The 22,618-nt window shown below is 42.5% G+C and overlaps 2 protein-coding genes across 5 annotated transcripts in view; one reads left to right on the plus strand and one right to left on the minus strand.

Annotated features, from left to right (window-relative positions):
* The window catches only part of notum1b (notum, palmitoleoyl-protein carboxylesterase b), a 12,674-nt gene extending 3,467 nt beyond the window's left edge, over positions 1-9,207 (plus strand). For 2 of the 3 annotated variants that reach the window (XM_044346131.1, XM_044346130.1), the window contains 10 exons: positions 3,330-3,382; positions 3,500-3,595; positions 4,150-4,210; positions 5,106-5,164; positions 5,780-5,882; positions 5,974-6,165; positions 6,255-6,352; positions 6,455-6,602; positions 6,698-6,745; positions 7,740-9,207. In XM_044346131.1, coding sequence (XP_044202066.1) covers positions 3,550-3,595; positions 4,150-4,210; positions 5,106-5,164; positions 5,780-5,882; positions 5,974-6,165; positions 6,255-6,352; positions 6,455-6,602; positions 6,698-6,745; positions 7,740-8,091 — 1,107 coding nt within the window. In that variant the 5' untranslated portion in view covers positions 3,330-3,382; positions 3,500-3,549 and the 3' untranslated portion in view covers positions 8,092-9,207. Of the gene's footprint in view, positions 1-997; positions 1,866-3,329; positions 3,383-3,499; positions 3,596-4,149; positions 4,211-5,105; positions 5,165-5,779; positions 5,883-5,973; positions 6,166-6,254; positions 6,353-6,454; positions 6,603-6,697; positions 6,746-7,739 lie in introns of those variants that run through there. The other variant, XM_044346129.1, reaches the window with a different exon arrangement.
* Positions 9,001-21,933, minus strand: tmc6b (transmembrane channel-like 6b). 2 transcript variants are annotated; one of them, XM_044346125.1, is made up of 21 exons: positions 21,837-21,933; positions 18,593-18,775; positions 17,695-17,825; positions 17,136-17,303; positions 16,161-16,316; positions 15,947-16,055; positions 15,770-15,854; positions 13,760-14,017; positions 13,269-13,483; positions 12,990-13,134; positions 12,615-12,770; positions 12,241-12,419; positions 12,055-12,145; positions 11,816-11,913; positions 11,597-11,692; positions 11,440-11,515; positions 10,568-10,701; positions 10,279-10,455; positions 10,036-10,114; positions 9,792-9,878; positions 9,001-9,701 (listed from the first exon to the last, which is right to left on the minus strand). In XM_044346125.1, the coding sequence occupies exons 2-21, from the start codon at positions 18,646-18,648 to the stop codon at positions 9,687-9,689; spliced, it is 2,511 nt and encodes an 836-aa protein (XP_044202060.1). In that variant the 5' UTR covers positions 18,649-18,775; positions 21,837-21,933; the 3' UTR covers positions 9,001-9,686. The 2 variants fall into 2 exon arrangements, with proteins under 2 accessions (XP_044202060.1, XP_044202061.1); XM_044346126.1 differs by lacking the exon at positions 21,837-21,933 and adding an exon at positions 18,889-21,822.
* Between the last annotated feature and the right edge of the window lie 685 nt (positions 21,934-22,618).

Consider the following 22,618-nt stretch of genomic DNA (forward strand, 5'->3'; position numbering starts at 1 on the left):
GGCAAAGAAACTTCATAGACAACTAGAAACCTTTTAACAAACAGACATCTGTAGGTCTCTTCCCTCAATCAAGGTGCTTCATTCAGACCAGTTTGTGTTACTTTCTGTCTAGTCAGTGTGAATCAAAGAGAAGCTGCTTCTGTCTACAGAAGATCCAGCAATAAAACCAGGAGTCAGCGTCACCACAGAGAGAAAATGTGGTTTAAAGGAGGAGTTATACCAGAAGCAATTATCATCTGTGGACACTGAACGGAAAATCTTAAGAATACAGTTTCTCTTTGGAGTGAAAGCTCACAACTGGCAGTTCTGAACACTTGGTGGGGCTCAAACTGATGGAGAAGAATAGTGAGACAGATCATGTGTTAGAAATGATCAGATGCTTTGATGAAACTGCAGGAAAATGCAGTCTTGAACTCAGAAAATCACTTTTGTAAAAGCTTAAATCCTAAAGAAGAAGGAAAGGTTCTCCTCAAAATATTCATCTGCTGAAAACATCCTGCAAGTATTTGAAGTCCTGTTGTAGCACCCATACATGCCGACCCCCAGAAGTAATGCCCCACCCAGAGTGTCCACTGGAAGCCCTACAGCTGATGATAAAGTGTTTCTCCTGGTGATGATGAGGATGAAAAAGGATCCACTGTGAAGTTGTTACTCATCCAGCTTGACCTTCCAGCTGGCAAACTGTGTCTTCCAGTAACTTTATCGCCCTCAGAAGAGACTCATCTCAACAAGATTCATCTCCACCAGCCACAAAGAGAAAGAAAACGCGCTTTTGAATGTGCATCAACTGGAAACGTGTTTCTGTTGGCATCACGCTGTGACTCTCTGTGGCAGAGCGGTCTGTCCCGCTGCGTCTTTCCCCCTCACACCGTATTCAATCACAGACACTTCAAAGACAGCGTGGTCATATGATGACACAACATCAAAGGGACCGAGTGTACGAGTGAACCGACTGAGAGGGGGCGTGCCAGGCAGACGCGCGCTCTGGGTGTGAGACCGACGCCCCGCGCGGAGCATCAGCCAACGATAATAACGATTGGCCCGCGGCAGTGAGAAGCACGGGGCAGGGAGGAGGAGGAGAAGGAGGAGGAGGAGGGAGAGACTTCAAATAAAATCCCACGTCGTCCGCAGCTCATGAGGACCTGCACTCAGAGCCAACAGGTCGTCTATCACACCGTTAAACTGCGCCTCAACAAATGACTTAAGGGATTTTTACGCGCGTAATGACGCTTTTACCGGATGAATTGCAAACGATTTAATGACTGAAATTAAGTGGGGATTGCATTTAGGTGAATTTTAAACTAACTGCCAGCCTCTTAAGGCACCATGGAGATCCATAACCTGCGTTCATTCAGCACACCTTGCGTGAGCGATCGTTTCCAAGTCTGCGCCCGTTTTCAAAGAACTTTTCACCTTTCTAACGACTCTTAGGATATGCTGTGTTTTATTCAGAAGCCTCGCACACACTTGAGAGACATTTTCCAGTAATAGTTAGAAATGCAGAGCCGCGGTGTGGTGAGAAGCTCGGCCGGTCTGTGCGCGCTGCGCTCCTGCGTGCTGCTGCTGTTCATCCATATGAGCGCACCGGTGGAGGCGAGGAAAGTGCGCGGCGGTCGGGCGCAAACCCGGCGGGTGCAGCAACAGCAACAGCAGACTCCGGCGTACAGAGAGCGGGTAGAAGGAGCAGCAGAGAGCTTCCCGTTAGACTTTACAGCCGTGCAGGGAAACATGGACAACTTCATGGTGCAGATAAAGAACCTGGCGCAGTCACTGTATCCGTGCTCTGCGCAGAAGCTGGACCAAGACATGAAGTTGCACTTTTTGAAGAATGTATCTGTGACTTGCAATGACGGGTCACCTGCAGGGTAAGTGACCTGCTTCTCAACACTTAACGGACCTCTGTTATCATTTGTGGTCTATTTGGAGAGATTTGATCCATGAGCCAGGGCGCAGAGGCTCAGTTGCGCTCTGCTTCAGCAAACATCCAATTTGCGTTACTCTGGAGGGTTAGTTCCCTGCCCTTCTTTCCCCTGTCACTCCGGATGTGACCAAAATGGATCAAAGGACCAGCTCAGGGAGAACCGGTGCGCGTTGCCGCTGAGCGCCAGACGTGAGTGAGAGAGAGAGAGTGCGCGCCCCTGAGAGCCAAACTCTTTTCATCCATCGAATCAGCTGCAGGGACGCGTCCATTTAAATCTGCTGGACCAAAGTTGTCAGATCTAAACTTTACAGTATAAAACTAGACTGATCAAGATTTTGCCAAACAGGTGTGTGTGTGTTTTTCTTCCACAGCGGAGGGAATAGAAGAATCGTGTGAAACATTATAGATCCATAACGATTTCCCTGTGAATCCATTAGATGGATTTGTACATTACTGGTTACTGATATAGATTGAAACACACACACTAAGGCAAACTACCACAGACATTTAAATAAGACTGCAGCTTTGTGCCCGAACCATCATTTGTCATGTGTCATCCACAGCAGCTACTGTGCAACAAGTGATGAGTAACTACCTGAAAATAAATGGTTTCAGTTTTAGTATATTTAAGTACAAAAAGATAGAGTCCCCAGTCTTAGGGTGCCAATCATCCCACACCTACCAGTCAATGGTACTGGAGTCCTTTTTCTTTTCTGATGTGAGGAAAGGATTCACTCATGATCTCAGCCAAAGAACACAATCATTTATTGCATCTATGTAGAAAATGTTATACTATATTATTGAGATGAAGTATAACACATGCATCTATCATTAACAGCTGAGACAGCGAAGCTATCAGGATTTTTTGAGGGTGAATAAAAAAGCTTCAACCTCAACTTTTGGCAAGTCCGTGGAAACTAACATGACTTTTTCCAAATAAATCCTGAGCACACTCTTAGAAAAGACATGATTAATATACCATCTCATTTAAAACTTTTTTTTATTGTTAAAACATAGAACAAATTAGGAACAGGTCAATTAAAATCACCAATTACAACATATAAAACACTGTGACTGTGTGTGAATGAGACTTTCCATGTGCCACCCAAGCTGTCAAACACCTGCGAGTGTTTGTGCTGCCAACAGCATGATGAGTTTCCTCTACTTGTGTGTTTCTGCCTCTTTTTTTTTTTTTTTTTAAATAACTGATTAGAGCTCTGAAAGCCTCCAAACAGGCTCCTGCAGAGATTTTTAGCAGCGCGATCAGAGCCAGATCTTTCATGTGTGGATCAAAGGTAGCATCCCTACTGTGAAAGCCTGTGTGTGTGAGTGTGTGTGTGTGTGTGTGTGTGTGCGCATGATAGACACGAATACATTCATAGTGCTCTGTTTTGGTGGTCTCATGCAGGTACTACATCAAGGAGTCTAAAGGCAGCAAGAGGTGGCTGCTGTTCTTAGAAGGTGAGGAAGAAGCTGTGAAATAAAGAACAAAGATGCTGAACAAAACTGTAAGTAACACGTTAATAAGCTGGTGTGTGTGTGTGTGTGTGTGTGTGTGTGTGTGTGTGTGTTGGTCAGGTGGATGGTACTGTTTCAACAGGCAGACCTGTGACAGCAGGTACGAGACGATGAGGAGACTGATGAGCTCCACCAAGTGGCCACCGACCAGAACAGGTAACAAAGCATGTGTGTCATATCTCTGCATGCACTCTATATCTTATGCACAGACATACATGGAGGTTTCACACACACAGCTCGTACTGCTTTTTGCAAAAAAAACGTCCGCGCAAACCTACAGAGCTTTTGCTTCTCTCGGTAGGAAAAAAAAAAAACTTCCACTGAATGAACGAGATTCATAGAAATGTTTGTGTTTCTTCTTTAGCTGAGTTTGCATTCATCTTAAAAGTCAAACTCTCTGGTTCTTTCCTCCCAGCCATCAGGGAACCCCTTGTTTGTCCCTCCCTCTCTCCACCGACCTCTCTGTGTATACACTGGTGGCCAGTGCGGCAGTAATTGCTGACCAAAGCAGGGAAAACTTAATGACTTATTTTGCCACAGGGGAAACACACACACACCCACAGTAAACACACACCTATACATCAAGGTTTGTGAAGTAGCCTCCAGCGTTTTAAACCTGTCTTACACTGTGACTGAAGCTTTTCTGACTGTATGATGAGGACATTTGTCCAGACAGTCGAGTAAATGTTAGATCTTTTCTCTTTTCACAGGAACAGGGATTCTGTCTCCTCAGCCAGAGGAAAACCCTCACTGGTGGAACGCCAACATGGTGTAAGAGCTCATGTCCGACCCTCTCTCTGTATTTGATACGCTTATTTGTTTTTCTTCCTTGCTTTGTATGTCTTCCCACGTACGCCAGTGGTTAAATTTGTGCACACACACTCAAAAAAGTTACATCTCAGGAAAAACAACTAATGGGAATTGTATTCGTAAAGTAAAAAAAAAAAGTTGAAATGTAAGTAATTGATTATTTTCAGTGTGACTTTTAAACCATTATATGTCAAAAGGAAATATTTTCATCTTTACACTTATCTGTTTTCTCTATGAGCTTTCACATGGAAAATATAAAATGAGCTTTGTAAAATATGATGCATTGATAGGGAGTTCAAACTACCAATACTCCTGTATCACTCAGCTGGATTTATGAAAGTGAAACACTTCTTACAAGTTAACACGTCAATCATTTTAAATGCTGATCATATTATGCAGTATTTTTACTTTTAATCGGTTATTTTTCTATTGAGGCGTTATTACTTTCACTCAGGTACATGTAGGATCTAATGAATACATTGGTTGCCTCTGCTGGTATTGTTTTTGTAATTGATTATCATTTCTTACATGAAACTTCATCATCAGTGCCTAACAACACTCAGTCTGGTCCTATTCTGTTCCTACAGCTTCCTGCAGTATCTTTATCAGACGATACAAACTTACCAACCTGCTGCGACAGCTTTCAGTCTTTGAACACTTTTACTGTTTGTGCTCAGTCTGTTGTCGGTTGGGTTCTATTTGTATAACTGTCCAATCTGTCAGCAACGCAAGTCAAATAAAAGCCTCTGATTTTAGATTTATTTCCAGATTTTGTGTGTGTGTGTGTGTGTGTGTGTGTGTGTGTGTGTGTGTGTTTGCTCTTAATCCTGACAGTATTGATGTCTTTCTCCTGCAGGTTCATCCCGTACTGCTCCAGTGACGTGTGGAGCGGAGCCACGCCAAAAAAAGACAACTGTAAGACACGAATGGTGTAAATAGTTGACTCACTGAATGAGGGTTTTGTTTCATTTAGTTTTCTTTGTCATGTGGAAGCTGGAGTGTTTGAAACAGACACGGCCACTTACAGTGTATATTGTTACAGGACTTACAGCTTTCCTCTTGCCCTCATATTGACTAAAACTCTGATCATATCTGACTTATTGAAAACTCTACTATATTGTGGTTGTTTTAGACACTTGGCGTGACACACAAGCTGTACAGGCGTCCCTGTCAATGAGCTAAAATTTAATAGTACAAACCAACCCACATTATTTCATCCTTTAAATCTCTTTTCTTTTTTTTCATTTCTCCATGAAGTCAAGATCAGTTACTCATTCCACAATGCCAAAGTTTAATATCCTCATTGTCTTTGCCACAGAAATAAAGAAACATCTGAGTACCACTGAGTAATTTCTGATATATATTTACATTAATAATCCTATAATAAGCACATTAAAACCTTAATAAATACATAAAAACCCCTTTGTGTTGTGTCATAACAACGACCTTTCTCCAGGTTTTCAACAGTTGTATAATGCTGAGATTAGTGGTTTGACTTGTGTAATAAATAAATATAATTTTTGTTCTCAGGTGACTATGCATTCATGGGGTCTCTGATCATTAAGGAGGTGGTGAACGAACTGCTGACAAAAGGTCTGGACAACGCCAAGGTCCTTCTTCTGGCAGGAAGCAGGTCAGTGTCGCCTACTGTATATATGCGTGTATTTTACCAAAGATAAATCTTCAGTTTCACCCTCTGATTTCACTCTTCCTCCTCCCACCAGTGCTGGCGGTACTGGCGTCCTGCTGAATGTGGACCACGTTGCAGAGCAGCTGGAGTCACAGGGCCACAGAGGAGTGCAGGTCAGGGGTTTGGCCGACTCCGGATGGTTCCTGGACAACAAGCAGTACAAATTCACCGACTGCCTCGATACCATCAGCTGTGCCCCCACTGAGGCCATAAAGAGAGGCATCAGGTAAGACGGACAGGTGGAAGAAAGATGGCGTTAAAGGACGGATAAACAGCACAGGTTTTGTAAAACGGTGATGCTCTGCTGTCGTGCAGGTACTGGGGTGGACTGGTGCCAGAAAGCTGCAGACAGGCTCACGTGGGAGAGGAGTGGAACTGTTTCTTCGGGTATAAAGTCTACCCCACGTTAAAAAGTGAGTGACAATGCACATCCTGTACGGCTAGGAGATAAAAAAGAAAAAGGCTGGTGTGTCAATAAAAAGTCTGACCCGCGGGACGTCCTCTCTCCTGTCCAGGCCCGGTGTTCGTGGTGCAGTGGCTGTTTGACGAGGCCCAGCTGACGGTGGACAACATCCACCTGACCGGACAGCCAGTGCATGAGGGCCAGTGGAGGTACATACAAAGCCTGGGACAGGAGCTGAGGAGCACGCTCCGTGACGTACCGTAAGTGTGACACGCAACACACACACACACACACACACACGTGCACAACACAATGACTGTTTGGTTCACTGTTTGATTCTGTGTTTTAATGACAGGGCGATGTTTGCTCCAGCCTGCTTGTCTCATGAGCTCATTACCAGAACGTGAGTAATGTCGAATACAACTTGAACAACTATGAACATAAGATCATTAAGATGCTCTCCATTAAACATTAATTAATACAGTTCTATACAGCTGTTGACTCAACACACATTTCAGATGATTGTCAGCACGTTTTACATACGGTAGCATGTAGTGCCACTATAATCAACTGACCCCATCAACTGGGCAAACAGTCAAGTGTCCGTAATGAAGATTGAAACAGGTTTTCCTCGCTGTAATCATCCCTCCTGTTGATACTGACCATTAGAAGATCTCCTTCAAATGTGCTTACAATGTAAGTGAGAGGTGCCAAATCCACAGTCTGCATTTTGAGTAAAAATGGGTTTAAAAATTTATCTGAAGATAATACGGAGTTTGGCCGTCAGACTTCATCAGATAAAGTGGATCTCTTCCACAGTTAGTCTTTTTAGTAAAAATTTGACGGACAATGTTTTTCTGTTCAGCTGCAGTAGAAGTATCATAACAAAAAGAGGGAATTTGGCACTAAAAAGACTTAAACTTTGAAAGATGTTGAGTTGATTTGACTAATTGGGACAGCTGAAGCCTCATGTTAGCTTCAAATAAACTTTTACATATGTTTTTGCACAAAAGGAGGGTTGTATTTTGTCCCCCATCACTTATATTGTAAGTGCATGATGAAAAGATCTCATAATGGTCAGTATGAACAGGAGGAATGATCACAACAAGAAAAATGTGTCAATGTCCGTTTGGGCACCTGACTGTTGTTTTGGCAGAGGTGGCTACTTCCTGTGTTTATTTTTGTCCAGACTCGGAGACAAATGTCTGAAATGAAGTTTATAAGGAAAGCTGGAAGAGGCTTGCGCAGATTGTTTTGTGCAAGTGCTCATTTCCCTGAAGACTCGTGGCCACATTTACTGGAAATACATCAGGTTAAAATAAATCAGACTGCTCATCTTGTTCTCTCTTCTCTTCCTTTGACCCTCCTCTCTTTGCCCCCCCGTCATCTATCTGCAGCTACTGGATGGAGATTCAGGTGAAAGGCACCTCCCTGCCCAGAGCCCTCCACTGCTGGGACCGCAGCCTCCAAGACATCAACAACAACACCACCATCAACGGTAGCCACGGCAACCACAACCACCAAAAGCACAAGACCCCACCCATGAGGGGCTGCCCTCTGCATCTGATCGACAGCTGCCCGTGGCCGCACTGTAACCCCACCTGCCCGACCATCCGTGACCAGCTGACGGGTCAGGAGATGAGCGTGATCCAGTTCCTGAAGCACATGGGCTTCGACGTGCAGAAGATGGCCCAGCAGCAGGGGATGGACCCCAGGAAGCTACTGGGCATGCTCAGTAACGGGAACTGAGTTAACAGATTAGACGCTGCTGGTGTGTTGTGTCAGTACTCTGCAGAAATGAGAAGGTGTTGAACGTTAACAGAGGACAACAGGAACATGGAGACAGAACTCTGATGAGAAAAAACTGTCAAACCGTCGTCTTCCATCGACAACAAACAAAACTAACTCAGCATTTGAAAAACTGAACTCAAACACTATCAGGTTGCTCATGAGTTTTGAAATATTGCCAGAAGAACTGAATCTGAGCTGTTTAAATACAATATATGGGCTCCTTGGTTTAACATACAGACATTTATATAGATATGTGATTATTGTGAGGACACTGACAGCTGGGGTCAGTGTGTATATGTACAGTTAATATGTGCTGTGTCGTGTGTGTTGCGACTGTCATGGTGGTTGTCTAAAATAGTCTGAGTCTCGATGGGAAAGCACTGGATCGAAACCGCCTCCCGGTCCGTGTGAGTGTCGCGGATTTGTGGGGATTTGGTGCTCTCTTCTGTCAGATCTAAATATCACATTCAGAAATCCATCCATGGTGCTGCTGTCTCAACCTTCCACCAAATATGCTGCTTTTTCTCATTTGGAAAAATAGTTATTTAATGGGTAATATTTACTAATTAAAGGTACAAAGATTATTACTTTATTCTTCAGGCCACTTTAAAGTACCTGTATATTTATTTTTCTACTGAAGATATATTTTATATGTCGTATAGTCAGATACAATTAGCTGCTGTAACAATGTCCCTATAAGTTTTACTTTTTATTTGCATGTTTATCAAAAAATAACTGTATGATAATGGTAAAATTCATATTGTCTTTGTGGCTGTTGGGTTTGTAGCAACTATTTTAATGTCCATGTTGAGGCAGTAGTAGCGCCCACACCTCATATAAGCACTAATAAATACAAATACACACTAATGTGGTGAAACATAATTTAATTACAAAAGTATGACTATACAGTTACCATCCTAAAAACAACTCAGACACATATGTACACAATATACAACTGCAACAACAGCTGAGACCATTTCCATTGTTATCATACTCTCACATCATCCACAGTTTACCTTTAACATACTGACACAATGATAAAATTAATAAAAAAATTAAAATCATTAAAAAAAACACACACACATACATACACACACACACACATAATGAAACTATATTCTACATCTTTTGCTCCAGAACTAGAATAAAAACGATTTGTTCACAGTATGAAATATGAAAGTGCTTCTATGAGAGATGACTGAAATCCTTTTAAAACTGATACGTCAGCGTAAAGATTTCTTGGCTTATTCTGTCCATTTTATCACATTTAACTTCCTAAAGTTTCAGTTCAGACATTGACTCTATACACAGTACAGTATAAAGTGGACAGCTTTGTTTGACTCAACATTGCCACCATGTTTGTTTCCTCACTCTTCAAATACTCCTACTATAAAAACCCTAGCCAAAAATTAAAATTCACCAAATGCATTTCTGTCATATGTACAGTAGTCCTTTCAAGTTATCATTCCAGTTGGTTAAAGATTTCTCCAGACATCGATCAGTGCTCAGAAAACTGAGATAGTTTGTCTACTGAAGACAGAGATGTCATGATTTCAACAGCCAGAGTCCTAGAAAAAAAAAAAGGAAATAAGTGGAGGTCAGGGTATAGAAACTTTTTTTAGTTTCAGTCAAAAAGCACCAGGGCATCAGAGACCCACCTGACTTGTGAATCGTCGAGCGGGGGTTCGTTTCTGCTCGTGGATGGACTGCAGACGAGTTATGAGAAACTTCTTATCCTCTCCCTCCTGAGCAGGCAGAGATAAAGAGGGAAGTGAGGAAGAGGGAGAGATGGTGACAAATTTACACAAGAAACATCAGCAAAGAAAGAACAGAAATTCTATTCACTTGAGAACATTTCAGTCTGATTTATGGTTAAATTTATCAGTAGAAAGATTTGCTTACATTTTCTATCTGCTCCTGCAGTAGGCTGATGATCTTCCTTTGACCATCAACCACCTGACTGTGGAAGTAGATGACAATCCTGATGGAAAGAAAAGACAGAGTCCATCAAATAAATACAACCAAACAACACTGATGTCAACAATAATGCAGTTTGATCATGTATTGATCAGCATCTCTATACAGAGCTGGTAGAAGTTAGTGTGTGTGTGTGTGTGTGTGTGTGTGTGTGTGTGTGTGACTCACAGAAAGATGCCCGCTCCTACAAACAGGAAGAAAGGATTTTCCACCAGATAGGAGTGAGCCCTGGCCAGCAGGGACAGGTTGGGGTTATCTTTTTCCAGTTCTTCCACCCAGCGCTTCCCCGCCTGAAACATGGTTTTGAGTTCGCGGAATGGACCGCATGATGAGGAGGGTGTGATGCTGAGGACAGACGACAGAAAACAGGCAGACAGTCAGACTGTGTGTGCGAATGTCTTTGAGGAAAACTCAAAATCAACAAAAATCAAACACAACTGTGTGTGTGTGTTTGTACCTCCACATGGTGTATGTGACAGACACGGAGGCACCGAGGAAGGAGGGGAAGCAGAGGAGAGTGATGAAGATGGTCGTCATCTGGCTGACTCTGTATGGCTTCCTTGGAGCTTGACAGTTCATCATCACGCTGCTCTGTGGGGGGAAAAAACACAGGCCGGGGTCAGAGGTCAAAACTTCCATACCAACTATCAGATGCTCCAGAACAAGAGAGTCAAACTGGCAACATATGATAGCATTTAGCAGGCGTGACATCAGACATTTGTTACATGAAAAATACTTCGCTCATCAGCCCAGATACACGCAGTACACAGTGTATACAACACATACTGTGTGGTTGCAGTACAGACTTATCTATTTTACAGACAGTGTGCACACATGCAAACATGCAGTGTCAAAAGGTGACAAAAATGTGTCTTACTGAATTTGTACAAAATGAATTGTCTTGAGCTCAAGTTTTTATTTTGAGCATTTCAATTTAATTTAAATGTTTCTATTTGAAGATTTTGCATTTCACATTCAAGGAAAATGCAGATAAAGTATGTAAATAAACATGGAGAAAATCATGAAAGAGGGACAGAGAGAGTAAAAACTGAACATGTGCTGCATGTTTCACTGCCTGCCACTGAAAAAACAATATTGATTTAGTTAAGATGACTGTTGTGATTTTAATTATCTGATTCACCATCTTTTTATCACCTCTTTGATAAACAGATGCATACAAATGGATTATCTCAACATGATTTGTGTGATTGTGCCATTTTAAGAAACAATAGCATTTTTCTAGTGAAAAGTAGCTACTGTCACAGGAAGCAATGATGACGTAGTCTGGAGATTTATGTGGTTCAGTTCTGCAGGAAGAGGCTACAGTACCTTCTTTATATAAAAGAGCAACAGCAGTTTGAGAATCTGCACAGCAGGCAGGAGAGGAGTGAAAAGAACACCCAACCTGAAAAACACAAAGTTCATTGTCATTACCAAGAAACAACTTGACATGTCTGCATGTACATCTAAACAGGAAGTTCTGTACCAGGCCAATGTTTGTCCATAGATGAGTTCCAGGACATTCCTTGCGATATCAAACACTGGGTTCCTCCTTCTCTTCAGCACCTTCTCAGAAAACAACCTGCAGACAGAAGGAGGAGAAATTAGATCAAAACGGTGATACAGAAAAGAAACTGACAAAGAAATAGAGCAAAAAATAACAGGAGCTACAGAATTACCAAGGACTTATTTATGAATGACCCACCTCCAAAGAAACTCTCCAAACAAGGTGTCCAGTAGAGTGAAGATGAAGTCCATCAGTAGGAAGCGATAAAGCTCCTGGCCAACAAAACTCTCCCAGCACTGGAGACAAAATATTCAAAACAGACACAAGTCACATTATAAAGATTAGAAAAATATTTCTGTGCGTAAAATGTGTCTTCTCTGACAGAACCAAAGTCCTGAAGTTAGGAATAGAAAACAATATCTCATCATTTATGTTACCTTGAGGCCAATACTTCCTGGGTCAGTAGCCACTCGACCCAGCCAGTGGTAGCAGAGGACTCCGAGGATGCTCACTTTCAACATCAAGTTTCTAGAAAACAACAGGGAAGCAACCAAATCCATCAGTTCTTCTGCACTTTCTTTAACTCTTTATGAACTTGCAACCTGCAGCTCCCCTGCTCATACCTGCCAATGGCGACATATGTGCGTATAGAAGGTGAGTCATACTCCTCCATCCAGGCCGCGAGGTTGAACAGGCCGGGCAGCAGCAGGTTGATGAGGGACACCACCACAGGGAGAGCCAGCAGGCTGGCCTCGTTCAACAAGGGGTCCTGGGAAGCATTACGAGAACTTTGCTGGAGGTTCTGTGGGGAGAAACAGCAGAGACATACTGTATATGAATGGCTGCTGTAAGAAAAAATAAGACTAGTAAGTCTGTATAAGAAAAGACAACAAATGCAGCCTGAAGGTGACCCTCTTAACTTATCCACCTGAAACATTTACAAGTGTTCGATGCTTAGTGAGTGTTTACTTTGGACCCTGAACCCACCCCGCCTCACCTTGTGCATATAATCAGAGAAGTAGTAAATGCCGGCCGCACAGGCGGTGGTGCTTGCTATGCAGATAGTCCAGGCCAGGCCATGGACCGTCAGTCTCCACAGCTTCTGGCACATGGTGTTCTTGACCTGTTTATGACTCACCTCTGCTAGCAGCTCCTGCACAGGGAAGAGAACAGAAAGAGAGATGCCGTGAGGGAGAAAGGATGGATATTGTGAGGGAAGGACAAAGAAAAGGGGATACAGAGGGAGAAGAATGTATTAGATCATCACATTCTTGCCTGCCAATTATGTGACAGAGAGGGAGACAAAGAGAGGGAGGATGTGTTTACGCTATCTCAAGAATGTGTGTGTGAGTGTGTTTGTGTTTCAGCCTACCTTGAGCTGGATGTAGATATTGTCAGACATGAGCTCGACAGAGGTTTTTTTGAGGACCTTGAAGTCCCAGCAGCAGAAGACCTTCATGGCCAGGATGCTGTGAGATTTGCCGATTCGGAAGCTCTGACCAAACGACTTTGACATGCTGTCGGGAGATTGTGTGTAAAAACATGCATCAGAATACAGAAACAGAGCCTGAGGATGAAGCAAGCCTAGAGCAGATATTATTACATTAAAAAAAAAAAGACTGTTATGTTGGTATAGTTTGTGTTCAGATACCTGTACACAAGGATGATACATGTGATGAAGAAGGCCACTCCTATGGTGAAGAAGTATGCAATCGGCATGTTGTACGTAAGAGACTTCGACACGCAGTCCAGATTGGTTCCGTTGGTCATGGAGACATTCTTCCCTCCATCATCGTCCCTGCAGCTCTTATGCAGTGTGTAGTTACAGTAGTACCCATAATACATCACTGTGTCTGAGAAATAGCCCTGAGCCAGAAAAAGATGGAAAATAGTCAATTTAGCTTCCAGTTTTACCTTTCTGCAACATGTTTGTTGATTCATGTCGACCGTTAATCATAGTGTTGACAACAAACAAGAAAATATGACTGTTATGAGACTTAATTCCAGCTGTTTAAAGATGTTTTTGTTGCTGGGAATTCATCATACAGTTCTAAAGCTTCTGGAGGATGTGGTGAGGGTTTTCTTCTTCTCATAGCCTTTGGGAGATGTTGTAATAACATGTTACCAAAGCGCACAGCTTACCGCTCCAGTGAGGAGCTCCAGTCCAGAGAAGGAGCGTCTCCCTGCTGGCAGCGCTGGAGGGTGCACTGCCTGAGGAAGCACCATAAACGCGCCCGTCACCAGGAACAGGAAGACGTTGAAGAAGAGCAAGGTCTGAAGGAACAGGAAGTAGGAGAGGACTCCGGTGCCGAAACGCCCGCTCACTCTCTTCAGTGCCACTTGCCACAGCTGGAGGGAGTGCAGGAAGGACAGCCAGCTGTACCAGCTCTGTCTCAAAGCCTGAGAGGAGAGAGTGTGTGAACAGGGGGGGAATAAATCACTGCAATCACTTCTTTTTTTGATACTGCATTATATAATGTTAATTAAGAAAAAACTAATTGTGATACAGAAAAAAAATCCACATCCTACTGAACATGACTCACAATGCACCGGTATAATTCCAGGCACAAGCATCCACATGTGTTTGTTGTTTAGTTTTTGTGAGCCTGATAATGTGACTCATGCTCAGAGGGGCATTTATGCCTGGGCAACAGAGGGATTACAACACCTACAGGAAATACCCACTGACACCCAATTACAGCCTTAGAGGAGAATGTGTTTTGGCTTTTTATGCATGTGGGTGTTCCTGTGTGAACTGATATTAATTCAAATATCTTTTGAGTAAACATTCAATCTTCTTGAATCAGGCATAACTATAAGGACATTATGTTTAGACAGATGATGTAATTATTACATGTACTGTAATACTGGCCATAAAGACTAGTGTGTACAAAGGGTAAACCTTAGAGCTCAATAAATGAGTCACTGTACATCAAATGTAGTTGTGAGTGTAAACTAATTATACATTATTATACTACTATCAATATATTGCTAATGTTTATCCAGGATTTAGGGCGTTTCTCAAACTGCCGCCTAGTTCAGTAGGTCATGAATTCCTCAAGACGTCAGCCATTTTCATAGCCATTTTAAAGCGTTGCTAGTGCCAAAATCACTTCAGTGCACTGGAAATTTTGATCCATGGAAAATTCCCAGATTGCACTATAAAAAGCTGTGAGCATCTCTGTCGCTAGATTCACTGACTCTACACCTCCAAAAGACCCATTTTACATGTCAAAACTGCAAAAGTAAAATGAACAATTAGTCAAGATGAAGTTAGATTCACTTTAGTGCTAGTTAGCAAGCACTGAGAATAAAATGTTCTCATCCTTCCTCATTAACTTACCTAAAACCAATTTACTCATACTTCATTTTATGAGCTGCAGTTACACTTCAGTGCATAGAGGCCCTTCAGAAAAACAGTTGTTGCGACACAACCTTAAAAATCTCCACCAGACATGTTTATAAATACTCTGCTTTGAATAATTATTTGTATGAACTTTTGGAAAAAAAAGATTTGCATATTTATTTTCAGTGTAAAGTCTATTCTCAGTGCACAGCTAGCTTCACGTTTCCACATCACACTTGGGTAAGTTGTTTACTGGACCGTGACTGGCTCCAAAATAGTTGTGATAGTTATCACATAAGATACACGCCTTAAAATCAGATTTCATGTGAGTACAGAGGAACTTTCCAGTTTCAGCCGATGAATGCGAAAACAGTTTCTAGTGTCAAACTCTGCACAAACATCGTCCTACGCAGTGAAGCTCAAACATCCAACTGAAGAAACAAAAAGAAAAACACATTTGACTGAGGGGACTTTAACATTTTCATAAAGTACACTGATGAGGTGAAATGCGGTAACAGCTGCGGTTTCTCATTGATTTCCTTTATTAGATCTTTTTCAATCACAAAGAGAAGGGTGTAAAACAGGCAGACGAGCTTAGGTGTGATTTTTAAGCTTTGATGTGTGGAGTGTGCACAGCGGACTGAACTCAATAAGTAACAATTGCTGAATAAACTTCCTGTCTGCTTGATTCATGAAGGGGTCACTGAAAATACAAATTGGTTCAGTCTACATACCCTGTCAGGGAGCGAAAAAAATAAATGCAGGAAGAAACAAGGAAGCAGTTCCTGGTTGAGCAAGTGACTCACAATGATGATGTAATACTTGAGTTGACTGCAACAGGGGATCTGACTCCCAGACTGCGTGCGTCTCTCCTTGTGTAATGCTGATGTCCTGTTTACAGACAGATAGAGAGAAAATCAGACTGATACATACAAAATAGAAGTTATCTCAGTAGGAACAATTAGATCAAGGACCACATGTACCTGAGTTCACGCTTCTCAGCCACGCTGAGAGGCATCGCTCGGAGCATCCTGACCCTGTCGCTCACTGACAGATTCTGCAGGTTGTTCACCAGACGTTCCCTTTTATCCACTATACCACACAGAGGGGACAACTTTGCTTACATTACGAATTTGTCAGACACAGATTTTTATCCTAGCGTCAACACTGTCTAACTGCGCATGTCACTGTCCTCACCATCTGCGTCAGTGGTGTCTCCCTCCATGCCGTAACCTCGTATGCTCGGTCTGGCGGAGCGATCTAAGTGTGGGATGGTGGGTCTGCTCTGCCTGCGTCTCCGAAGCTGCATGGTTCTGTTGTAGTATTGAGAGATGATAGCTCCCCTGTTGCGGCCTGGGAGAGGAGCAGACTGGTCAGAGAAGGGATCAGCACCATATACAAAGATTCTCCGTCAGCACTGAACAATTCTCCAGAAACAAAGTTTAACTGAGTACTACACACATGGCTTCAGGATATATCATGTCTATCTCTGTTCTTTGCATAGTTATGAGCAAAATAACCATCTAATGACAAAAAAAATTCTCAGCATCCATCAACACTAAAATCTAAATAAGCCTTTATCACATATAGTAGAGATAAATGACTATGAAATGAGGGAGAGGGAGAGATGACTCAAATGTCTCTGTCTAGACTCAAATCAGGGATGTTGTGGTTTTAATTACTCTATATGACTGTTTTCAGAGAGGAAGTACTGGAAGATAAACGGTTATATACCACTTCTGTTTCCAATGTTGATAGTCAAACCAACAGATGTACCATGTTTCACAGCTAAAATCAGCTATCGAGCCATATTCACGCTGAAGCACCTGACTCGCCTCAGACTGACAGGAAGATGACAGACAAACTGCTTCCCCATGAAACTCTGCTCAACTGATTCTGTTTTTATCTTTTGGGGCTCAACGTGTGCAGCGCGGCACCAGTACAGCCTAGTTAGTTCCTCCTGATGGTATCTGTGGTAACACAGTTCGTTACTTTGTTGGTTAAGCCTGTTACTATATACAGTATCAAATGCACATACAGTAACTCCTATAACCACAAGATGGCAAGCAGAAGTTGAGAGCAGCTGTCCACAGCGTGGTGAAACCCACCAAAACTAAAATGATCTCTCTGTATGCATCAGTATCATCTCTACTGGCTTTCTGCAGGACCTACCGATGGTGCGGCTGGGCATGGAGGACAGGATCTTCATGGTGGCTGAGGACCATCGTTCACCCACAAGGGGGTCTATCTGTCTTTCATCATCCATCCAATCCACTTCCCTTCCCTGCTGCCTACTTCCCCTGAACTCTTGCCCGGGGCTGGACAAGTAGGCCACGTTATCTGGGGGAAAAAAAACACACAAAATGAAAAATATTGCCACAGCTGGAAAAGACAGAGAAAATAAATGATGATGATATTTTTTAACCTCAATATTTATTTGACATTTTGGGGGATGATCAATTGTGCTTTAATGATACACATTTTTTATTAGTAATACCAGTAATGTGGACATGCACTCATCTAGAACACTTGAGAAAAGTGAATCACTTTCAGTAACTGTAGTATAATCTTTAAGATCAGGAAATGACACTTAAACTATATGAAAATATTACAATCTCCAAATGTCAAATGATATCTAATCTATGTCACAATATCAATATCATATTCATATGTCACCCAGTTCTTGTACAGATTCAGCCTTCCACATGCAGACATGCTTGTCAAACTGTACCTCGACCCTCCTCGTCCAGTTCTCTCTGTAGCTGCTGCAGCTCGTAGGCATCAGACTGTCCTCCATTCTGGGACTGCTCGGCTATCAGCTGGTTGAACGAGTCATGAACACCTTCCTCATCTGCCGGGCTCCTGACAACAGAGGGACACATGGATATGAGAACACATGCAAAAACAGGAAAGAGAGAGATAAAGGCTAAGAAACACAGGCTCAGAGACACACTTTGAATCCAGGATGCTTAAAGGGCTGCTGACCACTGAAAAGACTCCAGATAAAACGTGATGACCGTCTGACTCATGCACAAGCACTCCCGGAGAGGAACTGCAATTAAACAACCCAAAGAAGACTCTCTGGGGACCGCATGATCTAGATGTACTGTAGGTCAAAGCCAAGTGGACTGGCTGTTTTTGTTTTAAAGTAAAAGAAAAATAAAACAAAAAAAACATGAGAAAATACAGCAAGTGCAGTTCCCTCTCACTTAGCACGTTTACACAAATAGCACAGGAAGAGGGCCACAAAGAAGCCAGGTCAGGTCTGAGCTGTTTGAAATGGAAACTGTCACAGAGACAGAAAGTATACGCACACACACACACCACACACACACACGTTTTCAACCAAATGATATGACATCTAGATATCGTTTCAGTGAGACAGTGGAGTGGAGGTTGGTTTTAAAAAAATCAAAACATAAATGAAAGCTCTGGGACATTCTGCCCTCCCATTTAGTGTCTAACAAGACATCAAAGAGCCCAGCTGATCCTGTCATCTCTGTTCCTTATTTTCCTCCAACTCTCTGTTACTCTCACGCCATTCACATCGAGTAACGCTTCAAACAGCAAACCTAACAGAAAACAAAAGGAACGTGAAAAGACAAAAAAAAAAATTCTCTAACACTCACTCCAGTCCGGCTTCCATGAGGGGGTGGCTCAGGTCAAAGTTAACATTTCGTGCCATTCTTCTCCTCCTCTGATCCTTCCGATCTGTCCGGTCGTTTGTGTCTGTGTCGACCAATCGCACAGGGATCACACCCTCCCTTGCTCAGACCTGCGCTCCACTCCCACCATGGTGTTTACTGGTCTACCTGAGAGAGGAGGAGAAAAGGAGGGGGGAGGAGGGGGGGGGGCAGTGCAATGAGTGAGTTAGAGGTAGGTGAAGGAAGGAATACCGACAGACTTTCTTGGAATTTGAACTCACTCGTCATGTTGCTACTCGTCCTGCTCACATTTTTAACCGCTGAGTGGAGAATCAAACCTAGAGGCCTGTGTTTAAAATGTTACGCGTGCCATTCAAAGCCCTTCAACAATCAGTGAGGTGACAAATCTCTCATGAGGCTGACTTGTCATGAGGGATTACGTCATTTTGTCCACACTCATGAGAGCTCCATTGTGGCGCCGCTTGTGTTGAAGCCCGTGGTCAGTCAGATGGCGCAGTGTCACCGATGAAATGAATATTAATGCCCGGACACAGAATGATGCATTGTTAGAGTTCACAGTCAGAGTGTGTCATATCGTAGGTTTGGAGGAAGCGTGTTGGTTCCTGTGTGTTCGTTGGCATTTTTAAGTCCTACACTTCCATCCAAAAATCTGTCCTACAGTATGTTTTACATCTTCTATAAACTTTCATAAAAGATCCGGAGAGGATTTGTCCTGCTGATTTAAAACATGATCACAGAGGTTGTAAAACAAAACATTAGAGGAGTGTTTGGGATTGAAGGAAATCAAATCCAGATATTCATTAGGGACCAATAAAAACGCTTTCCTAGATTTATCCAAGTCTTGACGGAGCGGAGCAGAAACACAAAACAGCTTTAAATTCTGCTTTGGCTTTGGCCATCACAGATGACCTGCAAACATACCCATACACCTCTCAGTCAGGAGGTGCGGTGCACTACAAAATTTGACACTAAATTAATGAAGTATTTAGCATGACATTATTGTTTTAGGACTCAGGCCTATCTGAAAGTATGGTGAAAGGTGAGCACATCCTCTTCACCTCAATTACTGGATGTCTATTTGATCACATGGCAGCCGAACTTCAGCTCTACTTCCTGTTTACATTGACCCAGAGCAGAAACAGTACTTCCAAGTGCTAATGTGACTTTAAGGGTTTTGTATGTTCATGTGAACACAAGAGCTGTAATGATTGGTCCATACAAGTTTAGGCATACAAGTTTGTCTCATTCTGGTTAAGTAAGAAAAGCTGCAAAATTCCCCTTAAACTGAGCAATTACTTAACCACTACCAAGCTTTGAGGTTCGCTTTCCAGTAAGAAGCTCCTACACCAGTAACATATGGCATCCACCATATCAAGTGGGGTTCTGGGTGTGTTTGAAGAGTACTGACTGATTAACAACATACATGCGCGCACAGACCAAATGTTTTTCACAGGGTGGAGTACTTTCTATTTCTCTTCCTTTGTAAATATTATATCAACAGCATACATGAAGCACGGTGCAGCTCTGAATATCAGTCAACACACCCTAAATGACTAAATGGCTCAAAAATGCCAGTATACCACCATCAATTTTAAACCCTCTTTTGACCTTGTTCTCTTCAGGACCTGTAATGAAAATCGACTGCGAACATCTACTCTGTTTTCTTCACTCTCAAACATACTTTTCCCATGAACTGAACTTCCAGGATCATATTACACTTTCCTTAAATGTCCATTTCCTATTCTATATGTTCCTTTCCGTTAATCTCTTTTTCTGTGACTTTGATTCTGTCTGTTTCTCAATCCTGCAGGGCATAGAGAAAAAAAACAAAGGCTTTACACAACACTGCATAATCCCAGGTCGTTCTCTATACGAAAGCGAGCTTTCAGTCTTGCTGGGTGTTTATATGATTACTAATATTGAAGCAGCCCTCCGGGACAGGGCAGGATGTTGGAGTGGGACAAACTCGACACAGCCTGACAGGGGGTCAGGGTTGACCTGCACGGCTGCCAAATAAAAGAGTCTTGGAAAACAAAGAAAGAGATAACAGAATGCAGATTGTTTTCTACCCTTAAGATGGGTTACAAGTTCATTAGAGAACATTTCAAAAAAGATAATAAGTTGTATGCAACATCACAATGGAGTTGCAAGTCTAATCTTAGTCACAGAAGTGAAGTCACTGTCCACAAATGAAAACACTGCTTGAATCACATAAGTGGGTAGGCGTTTTCCAGAGGAAGAAATAGAGAACAGGAGGCCGTTATCAGCAGATGTGTGAGGGTGAAGGGAAGGAAGCAATGTAAAGGAATCTGTCCACCCTGACAGATCTCAACAACTGCATGGCAAGTTCCCGGAGCAGTGAGAAAAAGCAACAGAGGGAGGCACAAAGCTACAGTAAACTTTGTTTGGCAGCAGGGAGACTTGTATTACAATACCCTCATGTTGTGAGTTAGGCATCACAGTTTGCTTCAGGAAAGGTGGGGTGACAAGAAACAGAACAGAGAGGAATAAAGGAGCAGACTGTAAACTGGGGAGAAGACGAAGAAGAAGAAGGGAAAAGGGAAAATGTGGATGCACAAATCTGTTCACTACATGCAGAAGTACACTGTTATTACACTCCTAGGCCAAGAACAGCAAGTCTCTGCCTTCATTCAGAAAAAGGACACGAAATTATAGGTTCACTGTTGGCGAGATCATAGACACTGGAAACTCCAGAGGTCTAAACACTGATGTGGCAAAAATCTATCTTTCTGTCTGCCTGTCTATCCAAGCTCCTAAACATCCTGACATGTAACAAAGCAGAGTAAAGACTCTTATCACAACAAACCACCCAGCCGTTGCCCAATTGACGACAAAAGCTCATTCACCCGAGACTGTGAATCTGTAATCACTTCTGCAGGCTTTTCTGCTGAACAAGCTCACATCTCTGAGCGACAAGGGAGCTAACTCATACATTTTATCACTCTTAAAAACACCGGCTCCTCTGTTATCCATTTATCCGTTTAAACGTTAACTAACGGTTGAAATAGAGACGACTAACGGCTAACGGCAGGCTGCGAGCTTGTCAACCTGCCAATGAGTTTCATGAAGTTTGACAAGTTTTCTTTACAGGTGACAACAAATCTGCTGGTTTATAAAACTAGAATGACCTAGTTTTAGCAAAGCCAGGACAATATCTAATAAAAGCAAGCAGTCATGGTTCACTCACCCGGTCTATGACTTGATTAACCAGTCGGGTCGGTGTTCGACAGTATGTCAGTCAAAATAGTCCGCAACAGCAACCCGGAGAGGGGGGAGAAACCATTGTCCTGGAGGGGTGTTGTGTTTATACTTCTCCCAAAATACAACAGTAAAACCGAGAGCTAGGCTTTCCGTCACATAAGAAATTACCAGTTAAGGTCTTAACCTTTGTCGTTGTCCTCAAATATCTGAATCTATTCATCGATAGGATCCTTCACCGTCAACGAAGTAACGTATGGTTGACCCCTCAAAGAGATTCGACTCATGGTTTAGTCCTAGTGTCCCCGTGTTTGCTTTTTCGGACAATGCAAAAGACATACAAAGATGGTCTGAATAAAACGATTAACCGGCCAGTTTTTCAATAAATTGGCAAACAACAGACTTACAGAAAGAGTAATTGCAGACTGAGGTTGAGAAAAAAAATCTGTATATAGAGTAGATATTGAATCTGATGAAGATAGACGGTGCAGAGGTAATATAAAATCTTACCTGTGACGTCAAAAGTGTTGATGATTTTCAAGTCTCTTAGCCCTTTCCTCTGAACTCACCTGCACATACCTGGTCACACCCTGCCTGTCTCTGAAACCACTTGGATAGCCTGCGTGAGGCTGTTTTCAGAATGACCTGCCCTATCTTACTCAGTCACTTTACTTCACTGTTGAGTAAAAGGTCATAACTAAATTTTTAGAATTATTTCACATTTGAAGTCAAAACTGATGGGTCCAAATCTGTATTTATGTACAATATCTC

The sequence above is a fragment of the Thunnus albacares genome, chromosome 3 (assembly GCF_914725855.1).
Source record: "Thunnus albacares chromosome 3, fThuAlb1.1, whole genome shotgun sequence".
NCBI classification, from domain to species: Eukaryota; Metazoa; Chordata; class Actinopteri; order Scombriformes; family Scombridae; genus Thunnus; species Thunnus albacares.

What these genes read in the sequence shown, in the direction of transcription:
- tmc6b (XM_044346125.1), bottom strand. Translation starts at nt 18,648, where the DNA reads ATGGCACGAAATGTTAACTTTGACCTGAGCCACCCCCTCATGGAAGCC. An exon ending in TGCTCTTTTATATAAAGAAG is followed by an intron (nt 10,702 to 11,439) that starts GTACTGTAGCCT and finishes TTCCCCCCACAG; the next exon opens with AGCAGCGTGATGATGAACTG. An exon ending in GTCACATACACCATGTGGAG is followed by an intron (nt 10,456 to 10,567) that starts GTACAAACACAC and finishes GTCTGTCCTCAG; the next exon opens with CATCACACCCTCCTCATCAT.